Below are 19,719 nucleotides of genomic sequence, written 5' to 3' on the forward strand. Positions count from 1 at the left end.
CATCATTGTCCATAAAATCTTTTTTAACAAAAGTGAACTAAAAAAAGTGTTTCTACAATGTAAAACACAATATAATATGTCATAATAGTGTGCTAAAACATGTGATAGAACTTTCATACAATGTCAAACGACCAGGCACTTTTTTCTCTTAGGATCGAGGAAAACTCCTCTACAAGTTCATTATAAAATTGATAAGTGCTGGGAATCTTTAGCAATGGTCCACAAGTGTGTGCTACAGGACGACGTTGTAAACCATTAAGTTCTGTAAATGACACTTTTAACTTTTGACCTTCTAAAATGATGTCAGAACCTGTGGTAAATTGAAGGAACGCGGTTACGTTGCCACCTAGAGACTTTATATAGCGCACCAAATGATCAAATGCATTTGGACATGGGTTTTCTTTGTTGGTAAAAGCAAAGAATGCTTGCAACATCTTGAAACGCAGGATGACTTTTCAATGATTGCAATATTGTTGCCCAACAATTGGAAACGTACCGCGGTCTTTGGATAAGTTCTTGGTGAGCTAATTGGCATAATATATCTTCAATATTTTCTTCTGTGGGATTGAGATAGCACTTGTAGCTTCCTAAAACTTCAAGTAAGTCTTCATTTTTACATATCTGTGATCGATTTTTCATTAAGTTATCAACCACTTCTCTCTCGTCTTCAGCCATATACTCCATGAAAGAGTTTAACAGCACTTCACAAGAAACACTGTCTTCACCATGGAGAGTACATGCAACAAAGCTGAACACAATGTAATGGGGAACACTCCTTCTTTGCAGTAGCCATACAACATGATTCTAGCCACTGCCTCCCATTCCAGCTTTTGATAATCATGACGAATGGCTGGCACCTTGGTAGATGCTCCAATAGATAATGACTGATAAAAAAGGTGCCAAAACTCTGTAAGAAGATCACGTGCAACACCTCTTCCTTCTCCCTCCTCAAACATACCTCTTGCATCAACTACTTTAAAAAATATAGTAGATTTCAATACATTTGGATTATAAAATTCTGTTATCATGTCTTTCAAAAGGGTTGTGCGATGGATTAGCAGATCTAGCACATGCAATTGTTCCTCGGTAAATTAACTTGAGCTGGTTGTACAAGATTTGGCTCTGGTTCAATATTATCTAGTAGGGATTCAGTTACATCTAAAAATAAATTTAAAAACAAAAACAATGAAATATACAAAATGTATAGGATACATATGTAACAACTCATTAGTTATACCTGCATCCTGAAAAATTTGAGCAGGCATTTCACCTGGTTCCATAATGATTTGCTCAACTGAAAATGAATCAACCTGAAAGGAAACAGCTTCCACACAACTATTATCAACATTAACAACATTGCTTGGAACAGGATTTGTTTGAACATGGCTGGCCTCCACTAGACTAGCTTTTGCAAGGCTAGCTGGAACAGCATTGGTATGAGCATGATTAACTTCCACAAAATTATCTGGTGTTGCATTGACTTGTTGAGAATTTCCCAGTTCACATATAATTTGTGAAGAATTTTCTTGCACAGAATTATCTTCAAAAACATCAGCAGTATCTGGAACAACCGTTTCCTCGAGGTCTTCAGTCAAATCATTGGCTACTAAATTTAGAATATAACATAATTACTAACCCTACAAACAAATTCTTTTGAAGGTTTAATGTTAGTTGCAAGATAATTATTCTAAGGCATTTTTTAACTTTTATGTACTAGGGCATTTTTGCATTTTGCTCTGTGCTTGCCCCAGTAGTGAACCTTTATTCACCAGTAAAATACAGTCAATAGGCCCATTCAACTCTGGGAAGCTCAGAAATGTTGCTTCAATAAAATGTGACTGCTTTTGATTATTTATTGCATGACATATCAGTTTTCAATACAGCCAGTGTTTGTCTTGTGCAATGCCCCTAATGCTCACTCCAGCAGTCTAAATGCAAAAAAAATACCCGGAATTATTTTGAACTCAGTGTTTACCTTCAAAATCAAGCATTTTGCAAATGTACAAATTTACTCGACTGTATGGACGTCCAAGTTCATTTTTATATTTTTCCACAGAGAATTTTTCACTGCTTCCTGGAATATTTCCCACGATATCCATATCAGGGTAAAGTAAAAGCCACTCAGTTTCATTATGATCTCTGAGATGTCTGTTGTGGGCAAGCTGTTTCTGAACTCCGGCATTCTTTACAGGAACTAATGTATCTGATTTTCGAACATCAACAGGAAGTAAAGAAGATCTTCTTATTTTAAGTCTTTTACCGTCGAGTTCAATTATTCCAATCTTTATCTACAACACAAAATTGAGTTTCATTAACCAAATTTGTATAATTGGCATAATCATAACATTGAATACACATACCTTCACTACTTCATCTTTCCTTTTTTTTTATTTGACTTAATCGTTCATTTGACTTTTTCTAATAGTTTGAAAGGTAGACGAACTACCAGCGCGGTGGAATTTTCTAGTTGATCGCCACGATCAGTGCAAGGATTGGCGACTGCGTTCTTCTTTATGTACTCTTCGAAAGTTAACGGTTGTTGACTAGAGGCCGAAGGTTTAATTTCTGATACACTTGCACCACAGTTCTCGCAAAAATTTGCATTTTCATCCTTTTCTTTTCCACAATGTGGACAAAACATCGTTGGGTTATTGACTTATTGCTATTGTGAACATGTGAACCATGAAATATTTCTCGCCGGCAATCTTTTCGGTTTTTGCAGCCCGATTTTACGAAACGTCATGTAATAAGCCATGAATGTGAATATTTATTTGTGCGCGTATGCTGTTATGTGTAAGTGTGCATCCTCGAATTTGTGCGCGTATGCTGTTATGTGTAAGTGTGCTTGTACTTGTGGGCCACCTTACTATGGAGTTCATTGGTAATGCCTGACACTAGAAATGCACTAGTCATTGTTGCTAAGTAACAGAATTTAAAATTTTCGCAAATCCAATTTTAAAGAAAACAAATTTTTCATTTTTGGGAAAATAATTGGTCGGGCTCGACCAGCCAGACCGCTAGCTACGCCACTGAACATAATCAGCAAGACTCGTGGACGATTGTTTTTAACAATACGTTATACAATACAAGTTTATCGGCCCGTTATATGCAATGTGTTCATGTTCTTTTTTAACTTTATATGCTTTACACGGGCAGCACAAGAATAGGGTGTTATGTATTTAAAAATAAACTTGATTTTTACTCACTTAAATGGATAAAATAGTTTTTTTTAAGAATCCTTTTGCGAGAATCTTGCACTTTTCTTTATGATGCTGAGCTGTTGACACATACTTGCAGGTGTGTATATTTTCATGGCATGAGTGGCATGATTTAATGAGAGCATTACCTGCCTACATCATCTTCTCGTACAGCAACACTGAGATTACCAACAATTCATAGCTCTCAGGGAAATTTTTTCAAGGTATGGATGTTGCATTAAAGTTTGGGAAAGTAGGCTTTCCAAATCCTTAAAAATTCTATTGAAGAAAAAGTTGCTTGGACTATCATAGATTCATAGATTTGACAGAAATAGTCTTGCTTGGAACATCAGTATATTATCAAACTACTAAAACCTTAGAATATTCTTGGCTTTTTACAGTTTTGTTTTGTTGTGATGGTTTCTATTTACAAACATTCAAACTCATATTTTATTGTTATAACATTATTTTAGTTAATCACCATTTATTAACATTTATTCAACGATTTGAACAGCTCTTGCATGAATGTCTATGCCATGACAAGTTGAACTGAATGTGGGGTTTACAATCATACAGAGATTGTTGACTCATCAATAGGCCTAGTAATTTCAAGAACTGCATTTGCATTGCTATCCAATCATTGGCTACTATAAGTTAGAGAGGGAAGGGTGCATCATAATCAATGCCATACTCATCGAAATTTTGTATTACATTACTATTAATTGCTGCTACACTGACATTTTTCGATCCAGAAATCCACAGTTGAATTGGTGTCATTTTCCCCTTATTTCTTAATCGGTGATTGTCATAATCTTTTCGAAATCACTCAAGATGCCTTTTTATTCGGGTTTGAAAGACAAAATGTAGGCAAAAAAAATTAATTTTATTGCTTATAGCTAGGTAATAATTCTGTTCCAAATACCAGTATACATAGTAAAAAATAAAGTACAGCCATGGAACAGGACCCTCCAAAACCTCTCTATTCTCTGGTTATGACAACTTTTGCCAGCAATGAAGCTCTCTCTACCTAGTCCTCTTATGGATTTGAGAACATGAACCATGCAACATCAATATTTCCTACACCTTGGTCTCCACCTACCCTTTCAGGAAGGCCAAATCTTTCTATTGCACCCATAAAAAGAGAAAACACAGTATTTGCCTTATTATTAGTGTTTGCTGCTAGAAATATCACCCTTCGGGAAAAGTCATTTTGATGAATAACAAACCCCTATCTTATCAGTTCCCATCATCATCATCATCATCATCATCATCAGCCTGTCACGCCACTGCTGGCGGAGGGCCTCCACATCTTTTTCCACTCTTCACGGTCTTGGGCTCTCTGGATCCACATGCTGCCCGCTCTCTGCTCAATGTTATCTCTCCATCTCCTTTTTGGTCTTCCCTTGCCTCTTCTTGTCCCACGGGGTCCATTCAGTTGTTTTCTTTGCCCATTCATGGTTTTTGATTCAGGCTAGATGTCCTGCCCACTTTCCTTTGGCTTCAATAACTTTCTCGATGACATCCTTCACCTTTGTTCTTGCTCTCAGGTCTTCATTCCGGATCTTATCTCTCCTTGTGACACCGAGCATTGATCTTTCCATACTCCTTTGGGTGATTGCCAGTTTCTCTCTTTGATGGTTGGTAAGTGCCCACGTCTCTGCTCCATAAGTCATTGCTAGTAGTATGACAGTGTCCATGATCTTCCTCTTGAGACACATGGGCATTCTTTGATCTCTCATGAACATGCTGTACTGTCCAAATCTCTTCCAAGCTGATGTTATTCTCTCATCTATTTCTCTCGCCATATTATTTCCTGATGTTAGTAGTTTTCCCAAATACTTGTACTCTTCAACCTCTTCCAGTTCCCATCAAGGTGCCATAATGAAAGGGGTTTTGCTACAGAACTATGCCTTCGCATTACAATATTAAGCTGCATTGTTCTTAATAATAAGCCTTGTGGATCATCTCGCCATATTGATGAGCGTACATGCTCCCACTGGATGCGTAAATTTCTGGCTTGAAGGAAACCTTTCATTCTTCTTATACCACAATTAGGAAATCTATGATAGATCTCTAATACAATCGCATCAAGATTTTCATGTAATATATCTGTGCATGTTAGCACAGTTAAGTCAAACTGTCTTATCCTTCGACAAACAGTCTTCATGCTGACACCTATAATTTGCGATATTTTTTTCAAAGTAAAACCATAATTAAGGTACATTTTTAAAACCACTCTTGGTATATTAAAGTTCGGGCGACCAGGAGAAGCTGTATTCGCAACAGAAGGTGTGGAGGATGGATTACAAGTAAAGAGCTCAAAGAATCTGGCATTTAAAAATAAGCGTAAGTTATTTTGTATGCATAATTATTTATTACATAAAGTTATGTTCATCAGATGTTGATTACTGACCTTTGGGGTCAACGTCGACGCAATGAAGTGAAATACAACTCGACGAACTGAAAAACGATGCAACGAACTGAAATACAATGCAACGACGTGATGTTGCATTGCAGTTTAAAAGAGATGATTGCGACGCAAAGATATATGGTAACGCCGTGACATATAAATTTGCCAAGCGAAGACATGAACTTGATTTTGTCCCAAACCTAACTCCATAATATAAGACAAGGACGTAGTCTATCTACACTTGATTTGAAGTCATGCGTGTCGATTATATTTCCTGTGAGAAACAAATTGCAAAATGCAAATAAGCTTGACAGTTCAACTGTATTTACGACAGTAATTAACGGTATTGTGAGTTTAGTAATTGACAATGTATTCGTTAACAAGAAGTGGATGCGCTTTATTTGTGGTTTTTTTCATGTTTCGTGGAAGTTCTGAAACTGTGGAAGAATTCTCCTCACTCTATTTGAAACAGCTGGGCTACGATTCATTTTACATTGGATTAATGCCTTTGTTTGGTCTAGTGACACAGTTGACTGGCGTTCCTGTTTGTACTTATTTGGCTGATAAATTTCGACTCCGTAAATTTACTTTGATTCTGGCGACACTAATTTCTATACCTGCAATCATGATGTATTTGATTCCTCAAGCGACAAGTTCACCATGTAAAACAAAGATACGGAATTACGAAAGCATAAATTTTCATAACAAAACCCAAACTAAATTCCTAAACAGTTCATTCACAAATCAAAGAACTCTACCACATGGTATCACTGACAATTTTAACGAGAGCACAAACTTTAATGAGTTTTCGTACTATCTGGGAAATTCGTCAGTATTCAAAAACAGCAGCCAACGAAATCATGGTAGAGATAAACTTTGGTATTTTTTGCTTTTGTGTATTCTAAATGGAATATTTGAGCTTTGCAGAAGGGTAACAATTGGAATAATGACTAGTATCGGAATAAATCATGAAAAAGATATGATATGTAAGTTTTCATACTACTTGGGATGCGGAGCTGCTGGGTCAGGAATTGCACTTTGCGCCGTGGCACTTGTTGCTGGACAATTTAAATATAGTAGATGTGGCATAGAAGTACCAAGTTATTTTGTTGCATTTCCAACTGCAGCAACTTTACAGTGTTTTATTTTACTAGGGGTAGCATTGTTGAAGTTTGATTACAAGGATAATGCAGAGAGCATCAACTATAAGAAAGCAGTATTAACATTGCTGAAATCACACAACATTTTCATTTTGTGTATAGCTTTACATGTGGGTGCATGTAATGGGTTTATAACTCGTTGGCAGTTTTGGTACATGGAAAAACTTGGTGCAAGTACGACAGTCATGGGTGTTGAGGGATTGTTAAAGAGGTTGATTATCTCGAGCTTTTGGTTTCTGACCACTGGTTATGTCCTCAACGCATTTGGCCTATACGTCACAATGACACTTTCTCTTTTTTTATTTGCAGTTGCATTTATTCTTCTTGCGTTTATTGGGAACCCCTGGTTTGTTATTCTGATTGATAACTTTGAACTTTCTGCCTATACGTTTTTCTATACAGCTGCTGCGTTTCACTTCTCAAAAGCAGAATCAGAAGCGTTATCTTCATTCATTCAAGGTTAGTGTAATGTTATTGCTTACCTGCACCATACATAAAACCCACAATATGTCTTATGAACAATTATTGATAAAATTTGTTCTGCAATGATTTTCAACAAAGTGTTAGCAATTTTTTACTTTTAAAGACTCTTCTTTTGGTGTTTATATTGCACGTTTATAATATACAAACACTTATGTTTGTGGAAACTTTTCATCGATAAAATTAATGTTGTGGATAACTGACGTATCCAGTCCGCATTTTTGGTCAAGATATGTAAAAATTCAGCTCATTAACATCATTTACTCCTTTACGAACATTATTTCTTTTTAAGAAAGTAAATACCAAAGTATGGAAAATACACGACAAAACTTGCATTCTGGCTACGTTGCAGTTATGAATTAAAATATAAAATACACCATTTGATAAAGTAACTTCGTAATTGCTTAATTTGAGATCAAAATACGATTAAATTGCAAAAAATTTTTTTTAAAAGCCGTTTTTGTTCTTTTGCTTTATAAAATCTTGTATATTTGCTGAAATAAGTATATAAGCCGAGTTACAGCATTTAAAAACAATTATTTGCTGTCCGAATTATTTTATGTATTTATCTAAAGACAAAAATAAGCAGCATATTCAATAAAAAAATTTTATGTAGTTTTGTTCAGTGTTTTGCTCTGGTTTTTAATAAATTGAATTAATCGTCATTTAACTATTGTTACCTTCAGGTGTGTTGACTCTTACCATGAATGGCGTGGGAAAAGACGTTGGCTCGATATTGACAGGATATCTATTTAGAGAATGTGGCATTAAAACAACCTTGTGTGGATACTCAGTAATTTCTTTTGTATGGTTCATAGTTCTGGCAGTTTACACTTTCATCAGTCAAGAGGCTCATAACTACAAGAGAGTAAAAACAGAAGCTGAGAGTGATATCGATGAAGAGAGACTCCCATAATAAAAACTATTTCAACTTACCATTACTGAAAAAGGTTTTGTCAGTAAATAGGGTATTTTGTGATGCAAAACATGTACTACTTATTTACCATTGTGCCTGGTGGCCTGGTAATGTAATTTTTTATGAAAATTTTATTGCTCATTTGCTGTAATCAGCAAAGTATCGAATCAATTAAAATGAATGTCATGCTTCAATTTTGCAATTAACAGCAGCTGCAATTCGTATTAGATTTTCTAAATATTTCTGGCATTAAAATTTAGAGAATTCCCTATTTAGAGAATGTGGCATTAAAACAACCTTGTGTGGATACTCAGTAATTTCTTTTGTATGGTTCATAGTTCTGGCAGTTTACACTTTCATCAGTCAAGAGGCTCATTACTACAAGAGAGTAAAAACAGAAGCTGAGAGTGATATCGATGAAGAGAGACTCCCATAATAAAAACTATTTCAACTTACCATTACTGAAAAAGGTTTTGTCAGTAAATAGGGTATTTTGTGATGCAAAACATGTACTACTTATTTACCACTGTGCCTGGTGGCCTGGTAATGTAATTTTTTATGAAAAGTTTATTGCTCATTTGCTGTAATCAGCAAAGTATCGAACAATTAAAATGAATGTCATGCTTCAATTTTGCAATTAACAGCAGCTGCAATTCGTATTAGATTTTCTAAATATTTCTGCTGGTAATAGCAATTGTCGTTTCCTGAATCTGTTCTTATATTGGACTTCAGCCCAATTTTTTCTGATAAAGCATTAAAAATGAAAAGTGTCTGTTTGATAATATCCATGTTATGTGTAAAAGTGTTTGCATGCCCTTAATATGTGTTGTTTCATATCAGGGGCGGATCTAGGATTTTTCAAACATCAGTCATAAAACGTCGGAGGCGCTCCGCACCTGGGGGGGTCTGAGGCATTCTTCCCTGAGAAATTTTGAATTTCAGAGCCTTGAAAATGCCATTTTCAGCGTTTTAGAGCAATACAAAATGTATTTAGTGGGCATCGTTTTTGCGTAAAAACAACACATTTTGCTTACGTTTTTTTCAAAAAAAAATGAAGTGAACAATACTTGAATGTTTTGCCAAATATTTAGGCTCATTATCATGCCAAATATATGGCTCATTAGCATGTCTAGGAACGTAAAATTTATTTTACAAAAATGCTATTCAAAAACATATATAGTCTTTGGAAAATTTCTACCAAGTTGTCAGGCATAGACCCCCCGAGAGACCCCCATTCAAACCTCTATGTAATGAGTTAAGTTAGAAATTTGGTGCTATAAGTGACAGTTCATAGATACAGAAAAGCTCAGACTTCAAACCATGCAAGTTTATTGTAACCCTTTACCCATCTCCACATCAGTGCCAGCAAATTCACTTTTTGACAAAAAATTCAAAATTTTTTTCTGCCAAAGATTAAGCAAAAATTATCAGAGTGAAAATTTGCAGTTAAGGACAGCTTAATGCCATAAATGTTTATTAGGCATTTCACTAGACTATTATCTCCTGTAAGTATATGCAAGGTGTGCTATATAGCAATCACTAGTAGCATTGTCTTTGCAATACAAACAGAATGTAACCAACATGTCTTTAATTATATAATTCCATGAATGTTAAAATTGGTTCATGTGTCATGCTTACTGGTTATGATAAATATCTTTTCATATGATCAAAGCTCATTTAAATGTAAATCTGAAATAATTTAGTTTAGAAATTATAATGATCATCAGAAAAATTACCTAGTGATCATGAAAACTTCTTTGCTGTTTTGCCAAATTTCAAGGTTTATCTGCATACATAGAAAGACATTGTTACTTTATAGAAAATGCTTTTCATACATCAATAGCCCTTTGGAATTTATGGAAAACAATCTGGTATGAGCCGTAGATTAACACACCTTTACATCTCTACATGAGGCGTTCAATTAGAAAAGGGAGACAATATGTGACATGGGACAACATTTCGTGTATGTGAAATACTCAGGTTTAATACCATTCCAGTCAAATTGTCAAAATAAAAAGCTTAATGGATCAGAAGACTCAAAATCATAGGTTATAGTAAACAGCTTCTCATGTAATCAATGTTAGTTTTCTCAAATCTTAAACAATATGTAGTATAACTGTCCAATGATTGAATGATCAATGATCATAAACTGAAAAGCCCCAAACATTTGTTTATAAATTATATAATAGTATGGCGCCTTATGGCTACAGATTTTTTGTCCATTGAAATATATTTGCAGGAATGTAGGATTTCGCTGCCCTGTAACGGCCAGGATTCCCCAAGCACTAAAGAAATCATAGCTAAAAGTCCTCGGCAACAACAATTATAGAAGCATCAATCTGCTTACCATACGCCATATTGACATAAATCGCATCACACACTCCCATAAATTGACTTTGATATATTACATTCATGCATACACTTCACTTGTCCTTTACTTACGATTTTCGATGTAAATTTCTGCTGATAAAACTCAAAACAATGTTGGCTTTCTTTTTAACATCAATGACTGAAATGTCGCTCGCGCGATCGTCTTTGCCAAGCATTTACAATTTATCCATAAATATTTTACCCTTTTGAAAAAATTCGCAGTTTGGACAGCAGCATTCATGTCAATATGTGAATTTGTAAAAGATTTCCATAAATTCCTCTAATTGTAGTTTAGTTTCTATCATGCTTGTAAAAATTACTATGAAACGATCAAACATTCAATTCAGACAGTGAGCTTGACTATGTCAGTTCAGTTGGCTATCAGTCGAAATCCGTCAAACCAATCACAATAAAACAAAAATTCAAATGAACCAATTGTAAGATAGCAATTGGACTCCCTTATACGTCTTAAAATTCAACTGATCTGGTTACCAACGAGATTTCATTGGATTAGTCATTAGTTTTCAATAATAAATAAAGCTGGATTTTTATCACGAAGTAAATGCGATAATAAAGTAAGAATAATTAATGAATTTTTAATTAATATGAATAGGTAATTTTTGAATTTCAAACATCAGTCGCGCGACGGATTTGACATACTCTAGATCCGCCCCTGTTTCATATAATGTGAGTCGTAATGTAATTATTTGTCTGCAAGTCCACATGTGCTGGTTTTCAGAACAGACACTGATCTCGTAATACGACTTGATAAAGCAACTCTGTACTCGTTGTAGTTCAACGAAGCAATTATTACCGGTCGAGGTCATCAAAAGACTATTTGAAAAAACAAACAAAAGTGTGAAAAATTTAGCAATGCAGAACTAAATCAATCTTTAAGATTATGCAAAATTCTAAAACAACCTTTGTGATAATTTTAATAACACCAGCCAGCCGGTGTTACCGTTAATGCCTTTAATCAAATTTATGTATAAACACTTCTAGATAACTTAACTGCTTGTAAACAGTTTACGTTGAAAACATCTTTCTTGAGAGAGTCTAAAAGTGTTGGAAAAATGCACGTAAAGGCACGAGAAATATTGACCTAGCCCAGCAACACAGAATATGCAACTAAGTAGAATGGTCATTCCTTGAAGTTTTTGGTCACACCGAAAATTGTCAGATGTAACTGTCGCCATTTTCCTGGATAGTAAAATGAGAGGATTTTACAACAAACAATATGGCGAAAATTGAATTGTCGAGTTTAAAAATGATTTAATTATGGAGTGTAAGTGGACTATCTTTGCCATTTTTATGTGTATATTAAAGAGAAGGTAAAACACGATTACTCTGTCGACTCTTTTGACTTAAAAATCTAATTTTACGACACAATTCAACAGCCATTTATTTGGGAGTATATTCAATCATAGGTTTTAGTTTATCTTTACCAGGATGTCCTAATTAAGCAATCACAAATACGTTATGACTCGTCATATATTTAAAATAAACTATACAAATGATTTTAACAAGCCTTCATTGTTTAGGAGATTAATTTTCGTGATTGAATGCTTTAAATAAAGTAACTCTATGACATACAAAATACAAATATACGTTCATGTACAGTTTATAATTTGTCTGATTACTCATAATTACGCTTAGATATGATAGATTTGGGCTTATGGAACAATAAAAAACTATCCCTGTTTTCAGAGTTTTATATCTTAGTGCCTACTGTAAAAATGGGATACATGATTTTCAGGAATAATAAGAATCTACACCCTGCTTTTTAGTTTCTTGTGAGCAAAACGATTGTAACTCTAAATCCCAAGGAAATGCTTTTGTTTAAATACTTACATATGCCCAACAAATTTAGTGAGCATATACAAACATGACTAATCAAAAATAGGTATCAAACTAAATTAGGGAAGGTTTTCACTCTTGAAATAAATACACTGCATGACTTCTATATGGACTAAACAAAGCAGTAGTTAGAAAGTGTATTTATCCATCATCGTCCCATTATTGAAGACAAGAAATATTTTTTGTATGGTTAGATAACATAACACTTTGATTTAATCATGTTTATTTGTATAATACGTCCTTTAAATCACATGCCAGCAAGAGAGTATTCAGCATTATTGATTATACATTGTACATATACAAATACTACATAAAAGATAAAAGTTTCTCCGGATTTTAAGTGATTTTTATTGAGCTTTCGACTCGTTGCTTCGAGCCTTCATCAGAATGAGGATATTTATTTACACGTGCTTTTAGCTTGGAGACGTTTAGAGCGTCTAATTGGATGAGTGGGTGGATTAATGTGATTGGATGGGGTGAAATGCGTTGCCATGGGTTTTGGTGTATTGTGAATATGATTGGTGTTAATAATATTAGAGTGTAGTGTTTTAGTTTTGGTGTTGTTTGTAGTTTTTAAGTCCTTTTTCTTTAGTTGTGAGTATATGATGGGTATGTCGATATGTCTGTTTATTGTGTCGTTGTCTTTACTGTACCAAGCATCTTTAAATTCGCGTGCGTGTTTAGTCTGTGCGCGTCCGAGTACTTTAGTTTCTGTCCAGTCGAATGTGTCCAGTGTCTAGTAATAATATGATGCGATCAATGAAGAAGTAACAGGACTATAGATTAAAAGACAATTTTCCACTATTCGTCTATGCCTTGCATATGAAGCAGAGCTTGACACCTTGCTCATTTTCCCTTATATTTTGCCTTTTGACATAACATGAGAGGTTGGAATAACGTAAATGGCAACAATCTTTTGCCAGGAAAAATAAACAATCTTCTCTTGTAATCTTCAGTTTGGAAATGGTCCGAGCAATGCGTAGATGATTTTGAAGGCTCGAATACCCGTTTTGAAAAGAGAAAATCGACCCAAATTTTTCTTCCCTTTTTGGTTTCAGGCCAGTCATTGTTGAAAAACGGAATAGAGTGAAGGCCAATGCCATCTTTAAGACTGGCCTTATTTGTACAATTAGCAGCTACGCAACTAAAAAACATCTTTTTACTAAGTAATTTTAAAGACACTTTTGGAAGTAGATGTTATATGATTTGTCTAGCACAAATGCGCGATCAAGTATGTTTTTCTCACGGAAGTGAGACCGCTTTTGCAAAAATTCTATAAATTAAGCGTTAATTTTATATTGCTCAAAAAACTTTTAATATAGATACTTTAAATATGGCATAGAAGCGTGAAAAGATGTGTTTGGAGGAACTGTTGAAGCCATGAATTATTGATGCCATTAGATTTATAAATTTTTACTGTTTCATTATTTGCAATGACAACTCCCTCAAATTAGTGTGGCTATGCATTATCTATGCTGTTAGGACACTGCCGTTTCTATTAGGTAAATAAGTAAAGTATAAAATTTAAATATTTCTGTTTATATGTGAAATATTTAAATTTTATTTGAAACGCAAAACTTTGGTCTATTTTGCTTCAGTCACTGAAGAGTAATATATAAAAATAGATATAATGTAATCATTGGATCTATGATACTTGCATTGTATATTTTTTAATGGTTTTTGTCTTTTATCATAAAACACTTCCACACGTTTAGACAAAACTAAACTAAATACTCGATTCGATTTAACCTGTGACCTCTCTGTAAAAATTTGACGAAGCAATGTTAGTCTTGTTATTCATTGAATGCACCGAAGATTATTCTTAAAAAGTCTCCAATGTGATCCCATTTCCAATACAACTTATCGTTATTTTGTCCGCTTGAGCTGCCATGTTGGAATGTTCAATTTGCTTTAGCTGGCTATAATATACGTCACAATACGTTAGCAATCTATGCTTTATACATCTATATGAGCTATAGTTTAATAAAAACATTCAATTCAAAGTTTTGATACTATCCACAATTTACGTGCCCCTGGGAAAAATTTTTTTCTAATAAAGACAATTTTACAAAGACACAAGAACGTTAACAACTGCAGGTAGAACGTATACGCAATTTGGGAAAGGGAAGGAGTTGGAATGCTCAAATGTGTTGATGTAAAATATTAGTTTTTAGTGCAGTTAATAAACAATTTTTTCCAGTAATATCAGTTAGAAATGAAGTTATTAGAAAACAATTATTGCTCTTGCATAATTGGAGTCATAATTTCTGGTTTTTGTTTGGACAACTTATGAATCATGATATAAACAAATTGAATGACTAAATAAATGATATTAAAAATATTTAATTTAAAAGTTTAAAAACCTAACAACTTAATTAAGTCAAATTGAGGGTGGAATTCATTGCTTTTTGAAAGATACACAAGTTATGGAGAATAAGCTAAATACGCTTAGGTGTATGACAATTGAGCTTAAACAAGTTAGCTACAAAAGTAAAAAAAAATTTTTAGTTTCTAAACTAGTACAACGTACACTACAACTGTAGAATTAATTTAATATAATTCTAGTTGCGTATTTGCTGATGAAGTTTCAGTAAATACATAGTTTGGTTGACTTTTTAACTATATAGCAACTATGTAGCTATATTAACACTATAAATTTTATTTTTTAAATCGAGAAAGATCGTAAAATTAAAATCGATAATTTTCAACAGTTTTTTGCATGTATTGTAATTGTCAGGCTTTCAAGAAGTGGGGCATAATTCTGAATTGTCGTATCTAAGCAACCCGTAAAATATGAGTAAACAGAAAGTTTAATTTTCGGTCGAAATTCAAGTTATTAACTTCAAAAATTAAACTAACATATAGATTGTTATATCATTCGTTGGTGTATTTACTTCTCGAAAATCCTCCTATGACCTTTTTTCCTCTCTTCCGTAATATTTTTTAGTTTGTGAAACCGACTCATCAGAAAATTTACATATTATATTAAAACATAAACAACGTTTGTTTATAATAACAGTAGTTATTTGCCTAATTTCTTGGCAAACTACATGAAACACTTGCCTTCCTGATTAAAACAGTCAATTACAAATATACAACTATAATTACAACTATTCCAAACTACTATATTAGGCTATTGATGCGCGTGCAACTGTTTATTCGTGCCTGAATTTACACAAGAGCGTATGTTAAGACAGATTAACTGAAGGTAAAATTTTTTAAAGGATTAAACCATGAAATGCCGCTAGCTATAGTTATAGCAATGGATTAGACATGCTGCTTAAAGTAAACATAAATAAAACTGAAGTAGTGAAGCAACGAAACTACAAAAGCTCTTAAATATGTGTGTTATTTATACCTTCAATATTCAGCAGTTTGTTGCAGTCTTATAATTTTTTAAAAAATATTTCCTGATGTTGACAGCACCTATATTGAGATAAAAAATAAAATTTAAAACAGTCGAAGAAAAGCACGTCATAATATTATATCCATGCAGTACATACTACTTCTTCTATGTATTCACTGATAGAAACTGTTCAATTGGTTTGAAAAGCTTTAAATTGTTCATAAATGAAGTGAAAAATATGAATCATTCATTATTTGCTTTTTTTATCAGGTATCTCCTTTGATAAGTGATAGAAATATTTTTTCCTAATGTGCTGCAAATGTGTCCCTTTTACTAATGTTGCTATTTAGGGAAGCCAAATACTTGTAGAAATCATGAATATATTTTGATATAAAGTAACAAATTAGCAAAAGTAAATTAACCACAATTTTTATAACCATGAAGCTAGGGGATAGTTCTTTTTTGGCCATGTTTTACTTGAAAAGTTGAAATTGCTTAAATGATATATTATCATGCATACTCAATTTTATGCTATCATTATTTGTTACTTGTGCACTTGACAAGAAAGTTATCCATCATCCTTCGCCTTATCTCTGTAACCAAGTCAAAATTATTAAATCAAATGAAATACTTTAAAGTGCTTATATTACGAATTTTAGCCTCCCTTTTTTTATGAGCTTAATTGAAAATTTGGATTACTTGAAAAACTATGACATGTCGCTGGACTTAAACAGATAAATATAAGTTCCTTAATTTTGCCTCCAAAGTCGGGTACAATTTGCGAATTTTTTACGGCGCCATATTGATACTTGTGACGTAGATAGTTGAACACGTCTGTTTCCGTCAATATAATATTATATTATAGGAGGTGATTTTGTTGTCGTTTTTTTTGTCTTAAAAACAAATAATGACAGTATTTTCAATAAAATATTAAAAAAAAAGTTTTCCGGAAAGTATGGCCTCAAATCAGTGCTCAGATAATTCGAATTCGATGTCTGAATGCGTATCTGATTCGAGCTCGGAATCCGTGGGTTATGTCGAGCATTTAAACGACTTCGCATATGACGATGAGCCGCTCGCAGGAGATGGTGATGAAGTGCATACTCCAGATGATCCCGATGGAATTCTCCCTGCGACATTAGAACAACGAAGTGATGGCGTAATTCCACTCGGTGAATGGTAAGTTGTTGTTTTCTCCTGTTTGTAATATACATAAAGTTACTTTATAAACCACAATGCTCCCACGTTTCAGGTGTAATTGTCAATTCTGTCATACCGATTTGTTAGAAGGCGCATTAGAGTACAGATGCTGTAAGGAAATAGGACCAGCTTTGCAGAAAATGACATTCGATGGCAGCATTGAGAAAATATCATGCATAACACAGCATGCTAAATTTGGGCCTTTAGTTCATGAGGCTGTCCTTGAAAACGTCGGGCCACTATTGAGAGATAGGAATGGACGTGCTTATTGCCGCCAAGCATCACAATCATTAAATATGTAAGATTGTAAATTGTATGAGAAACAATGTTATCATCAACATTGTTTCATCAACAATAATTAGTCCAACCTTTTTATTTACTTCAGGTACTTGAGAGCTGTGGCATACAGATGGTTGATGCGATGGTTTTGTGGGTCTATGGAATAGGAGAATACTTGGCTTTTACCTGCTTGTGTTTACCACTTTATTCGGAAAGCATATCAAAGTGGTAACACAAAAGGTTACATACCATCAGAGGGGCGATGATGGAAAGCACTGTAGAGACTGTTGACCTTCTTTGCTGAGTTTAGAATGGTCAGGAAATATGCCTAGATGAAAACCAAATAGGAGATACATGGATGCACTATATAAGTTGACATGCAGTTCAATGGTTTGAAACAAGAGTAAACAATAAAAACAAATTGGTGCAGCTACTGAGAGGTTGAGCTGAAAGAATTAAATGAAAGAAAATCTTTTCTTCAATGTCAGTCTGGGAAAAAGAGAAAAAAAAATATATGGAATTAAATCATAGCATAAATGTAAAAATGGAAGTGCATACTTCAACATGCTCAGCTCCATCACTAGTAGATGGTACTTCCTCATCGAGAGAACATGTTTCCTTCAGCGATGGCTTATGGAGAGTATGTCGAATAATCTACAAAACTTATGTCGAATTTACATATGACAAAAGAAAAATTAACATAAACAAGCGTAAACTTACTTGTCTTCACTTTTGATCGGTTATTTCGTCCTGTAATGGTTCACGAATCCCATCCACGTCAATGGTTGGGATAGTATCTTTCTTCAACCTTTGTTTCAGCTTGACTTGCTCGCTCAAATTAAGATCAAAACAAGAATGTTGAAAATGCGCAGAACACAGACACGAGGTAGAGGAAGCCTCAAAACCCGGTCTATGTTTACGCACAAAATTTACCCATTTTCTAGGTCGTCACGGCTCTGTTTCTTTTTTAGGAAACAGATGCATCGACATTCCTTCGGTTTTTGAATCATTGGCGCAACTTATTGATTAGGTCCGCCAGCAACACAGCGTTTTCCTCCGCGTTTCTTATTAAGATTACTAGTAGAATACGCCATGTTGATATATGTGTTCAACTTTCTACGTCACAAGTCTTAGCATACCGATCAAAAAGTTCGCAAAAAAAATGCTGAAAATCGTGACTTTGAACGTCCGTAAAATCACTTTCACCAAACCAATTCAATTATAATTGCAGATTTAAAATCACTGAAACAAGGTCTTTCAATTTAGCTAATAGAAATGGGGGGCTAAAATTCGTAATGTAAACACTTTAAGAATTACTAATGAAGATGAAATAATATTTTTATCAGATATTATACAAAAGTTCACTTTTCTTTTGTAGAGTTTGTAATGTATTTCAAACTGATTTTGTTCTACAGAGCGTTCATCTTTTTGGTTATCACAAGCAAAGTCAAAGGTGATATAAAATAGCATAAATTTTTACATAATTGATTTTATTCTTGTCATTCAATAAAGCACAACAGCATCTAGAAATATTTGACACGTTCCACATCTCCAGTATTTGACGTTTGTTTAAATGCGTTTATAAATTTCAAATCGTTGTGATTTTTAATGTGCTAGCTTTACTAATTCATGGTAAAAGGTGGAAAAATAACCAAGAATTTATAGGTGTTTTTTTCAAAGTATGTCAACACTTTATGTTTGTATATAATACGCTTGAGAACCTGAATTTCGATTGTCCTTGTGGTAAACAACTAAGAAAATTTACAAACATTTCTATTCGGTCTTAATACTATTTACTATATAGACGTTTTAAAGCATCGGATAGGGCATTCAAATAATAACTATCACAATAACTACTTTTTTTCTAATAATCCGTAGTATATTAGAGTTGAAACAGATAAACTATGTGCAATTGTATTATATAGAAAAATATCATAATTTCAAATATTACTAGCGGCGCAATTTGAAAGTAAAAAATTGAACTCTTAAAGGGTTAAAACTTTGACTACAATACTTTTGTCAAATTCATCACTCAGAATGTTTGAAAGCAATGTTGTAAAGGTACTTTTCAAATAATTTTTTATCACGAAGAAAGTATTAAAACATTCAAAGTTCGTTGGTTTTATCAACAATTGACAAAACTTAATTCTTTATAGCGTGTTTGTTTCACTATGTATCAAAAATAGTATATTACACAAAAACGCAATCTAAAAAATAAAAGTTTGTAAGAATTTTTTTCTTAAAAATTGAGGAGTAGCTCTCCCTTCCCCCTCCCCCATATTGACACGCAGTTTCTAGAAAAAAGCATACATCATTTTTTCATTTTCTTTTAGAATTATTATAGCTTCTTATCACAAATCCATGTAGTTACTTGTTAAGAAATTTCACTTTGGAAAATTGCTTTACATATATATCTTAAGTAGAAAAAGCTTTTTGTAGTCAACATTATTAGCCTCAATTATAAATTTTAATTATCATTCGTTTTAAAGGCCGATATCCAGATT

At 33.6% G+C, this 19,719-nt stretch overlaps 2 protein-coding genes across 3 annotated transcripts; one reads left to right on the forward strand and one right to left on the reverse strand.

Annotated features, from left to right (window-relative positions):
- Positions 1–1,063: 1,063 nt before the first annotated feature.
- Positions 1,064–5,002, reverse strand: LOC124449140. The gene is made up of 5 exons (XM_047000091.1): positions 4,686–5,002; positions 2,361–2,379; positions 1,976–2,288; positions 1,238–1,606; positions 1,064–1,158 (listed from the first exon to the last, which is right to left on the reverse strand). The coding sequence occupies exons 1-5, from the start codon at positions 5,000–5,002 to the stop codon at positions 1,064–1,066; spliced, it is 1,113 nt and encodes a 370-aa protein (XP_046856047.1).
- A 455-nt stretch (positions 5,003–5,457) lies between these two features.
- Positions 5,458–8,804, forward strand: LOC124449544. Of its 2 annotated transcripts, XM_047000480.1 has the most exons (3): positions 5,458–7,226; positions 7,934–8,008; positions 8,445–8,804. In XM_047000480.1, the coding sequence occupies exons 1-3, from the start codon at positions 5,975–5,977 to the stop codon at positions 8,597–8,599; spliced, it is 1,482 nt and encodes a 493-aa protein (XP_046856436.1). In that variant the 5' UTR covers positions 5,458–5,974; the 3' UTR covers positions 8,600–8,804. The 2 variants fall into 2 exon arrangements, with proteins under 2 accessions (XP_046856436.1, XP_046856435.1); XM_047000479.1 differs by having other exon boundaries at positions 7,934–8,480.
- Positions 8,805–19,719: the final 10,915 nt, after the last annotated feature.

The sequence above is a fragment of the Xenia sp. Carnegie-2017 genome, unplaced genomic scaffold (genome assembly GCF_021976095.1).
Source record: "Xenia sp. Carnegie-2017 unplaced genomic scaffold, XeniaSp_v1 HiC_scaffold_23, whole genome shotgun sequence".
Taxonomy (NCBI): domain Eukaryota; kingdom Metazoa; phylum Cnidaria; class Anthozoa; order Malacalcyonacea; family Xeniidae; genus Xenia; species Xenia sp. Carnegie-2017.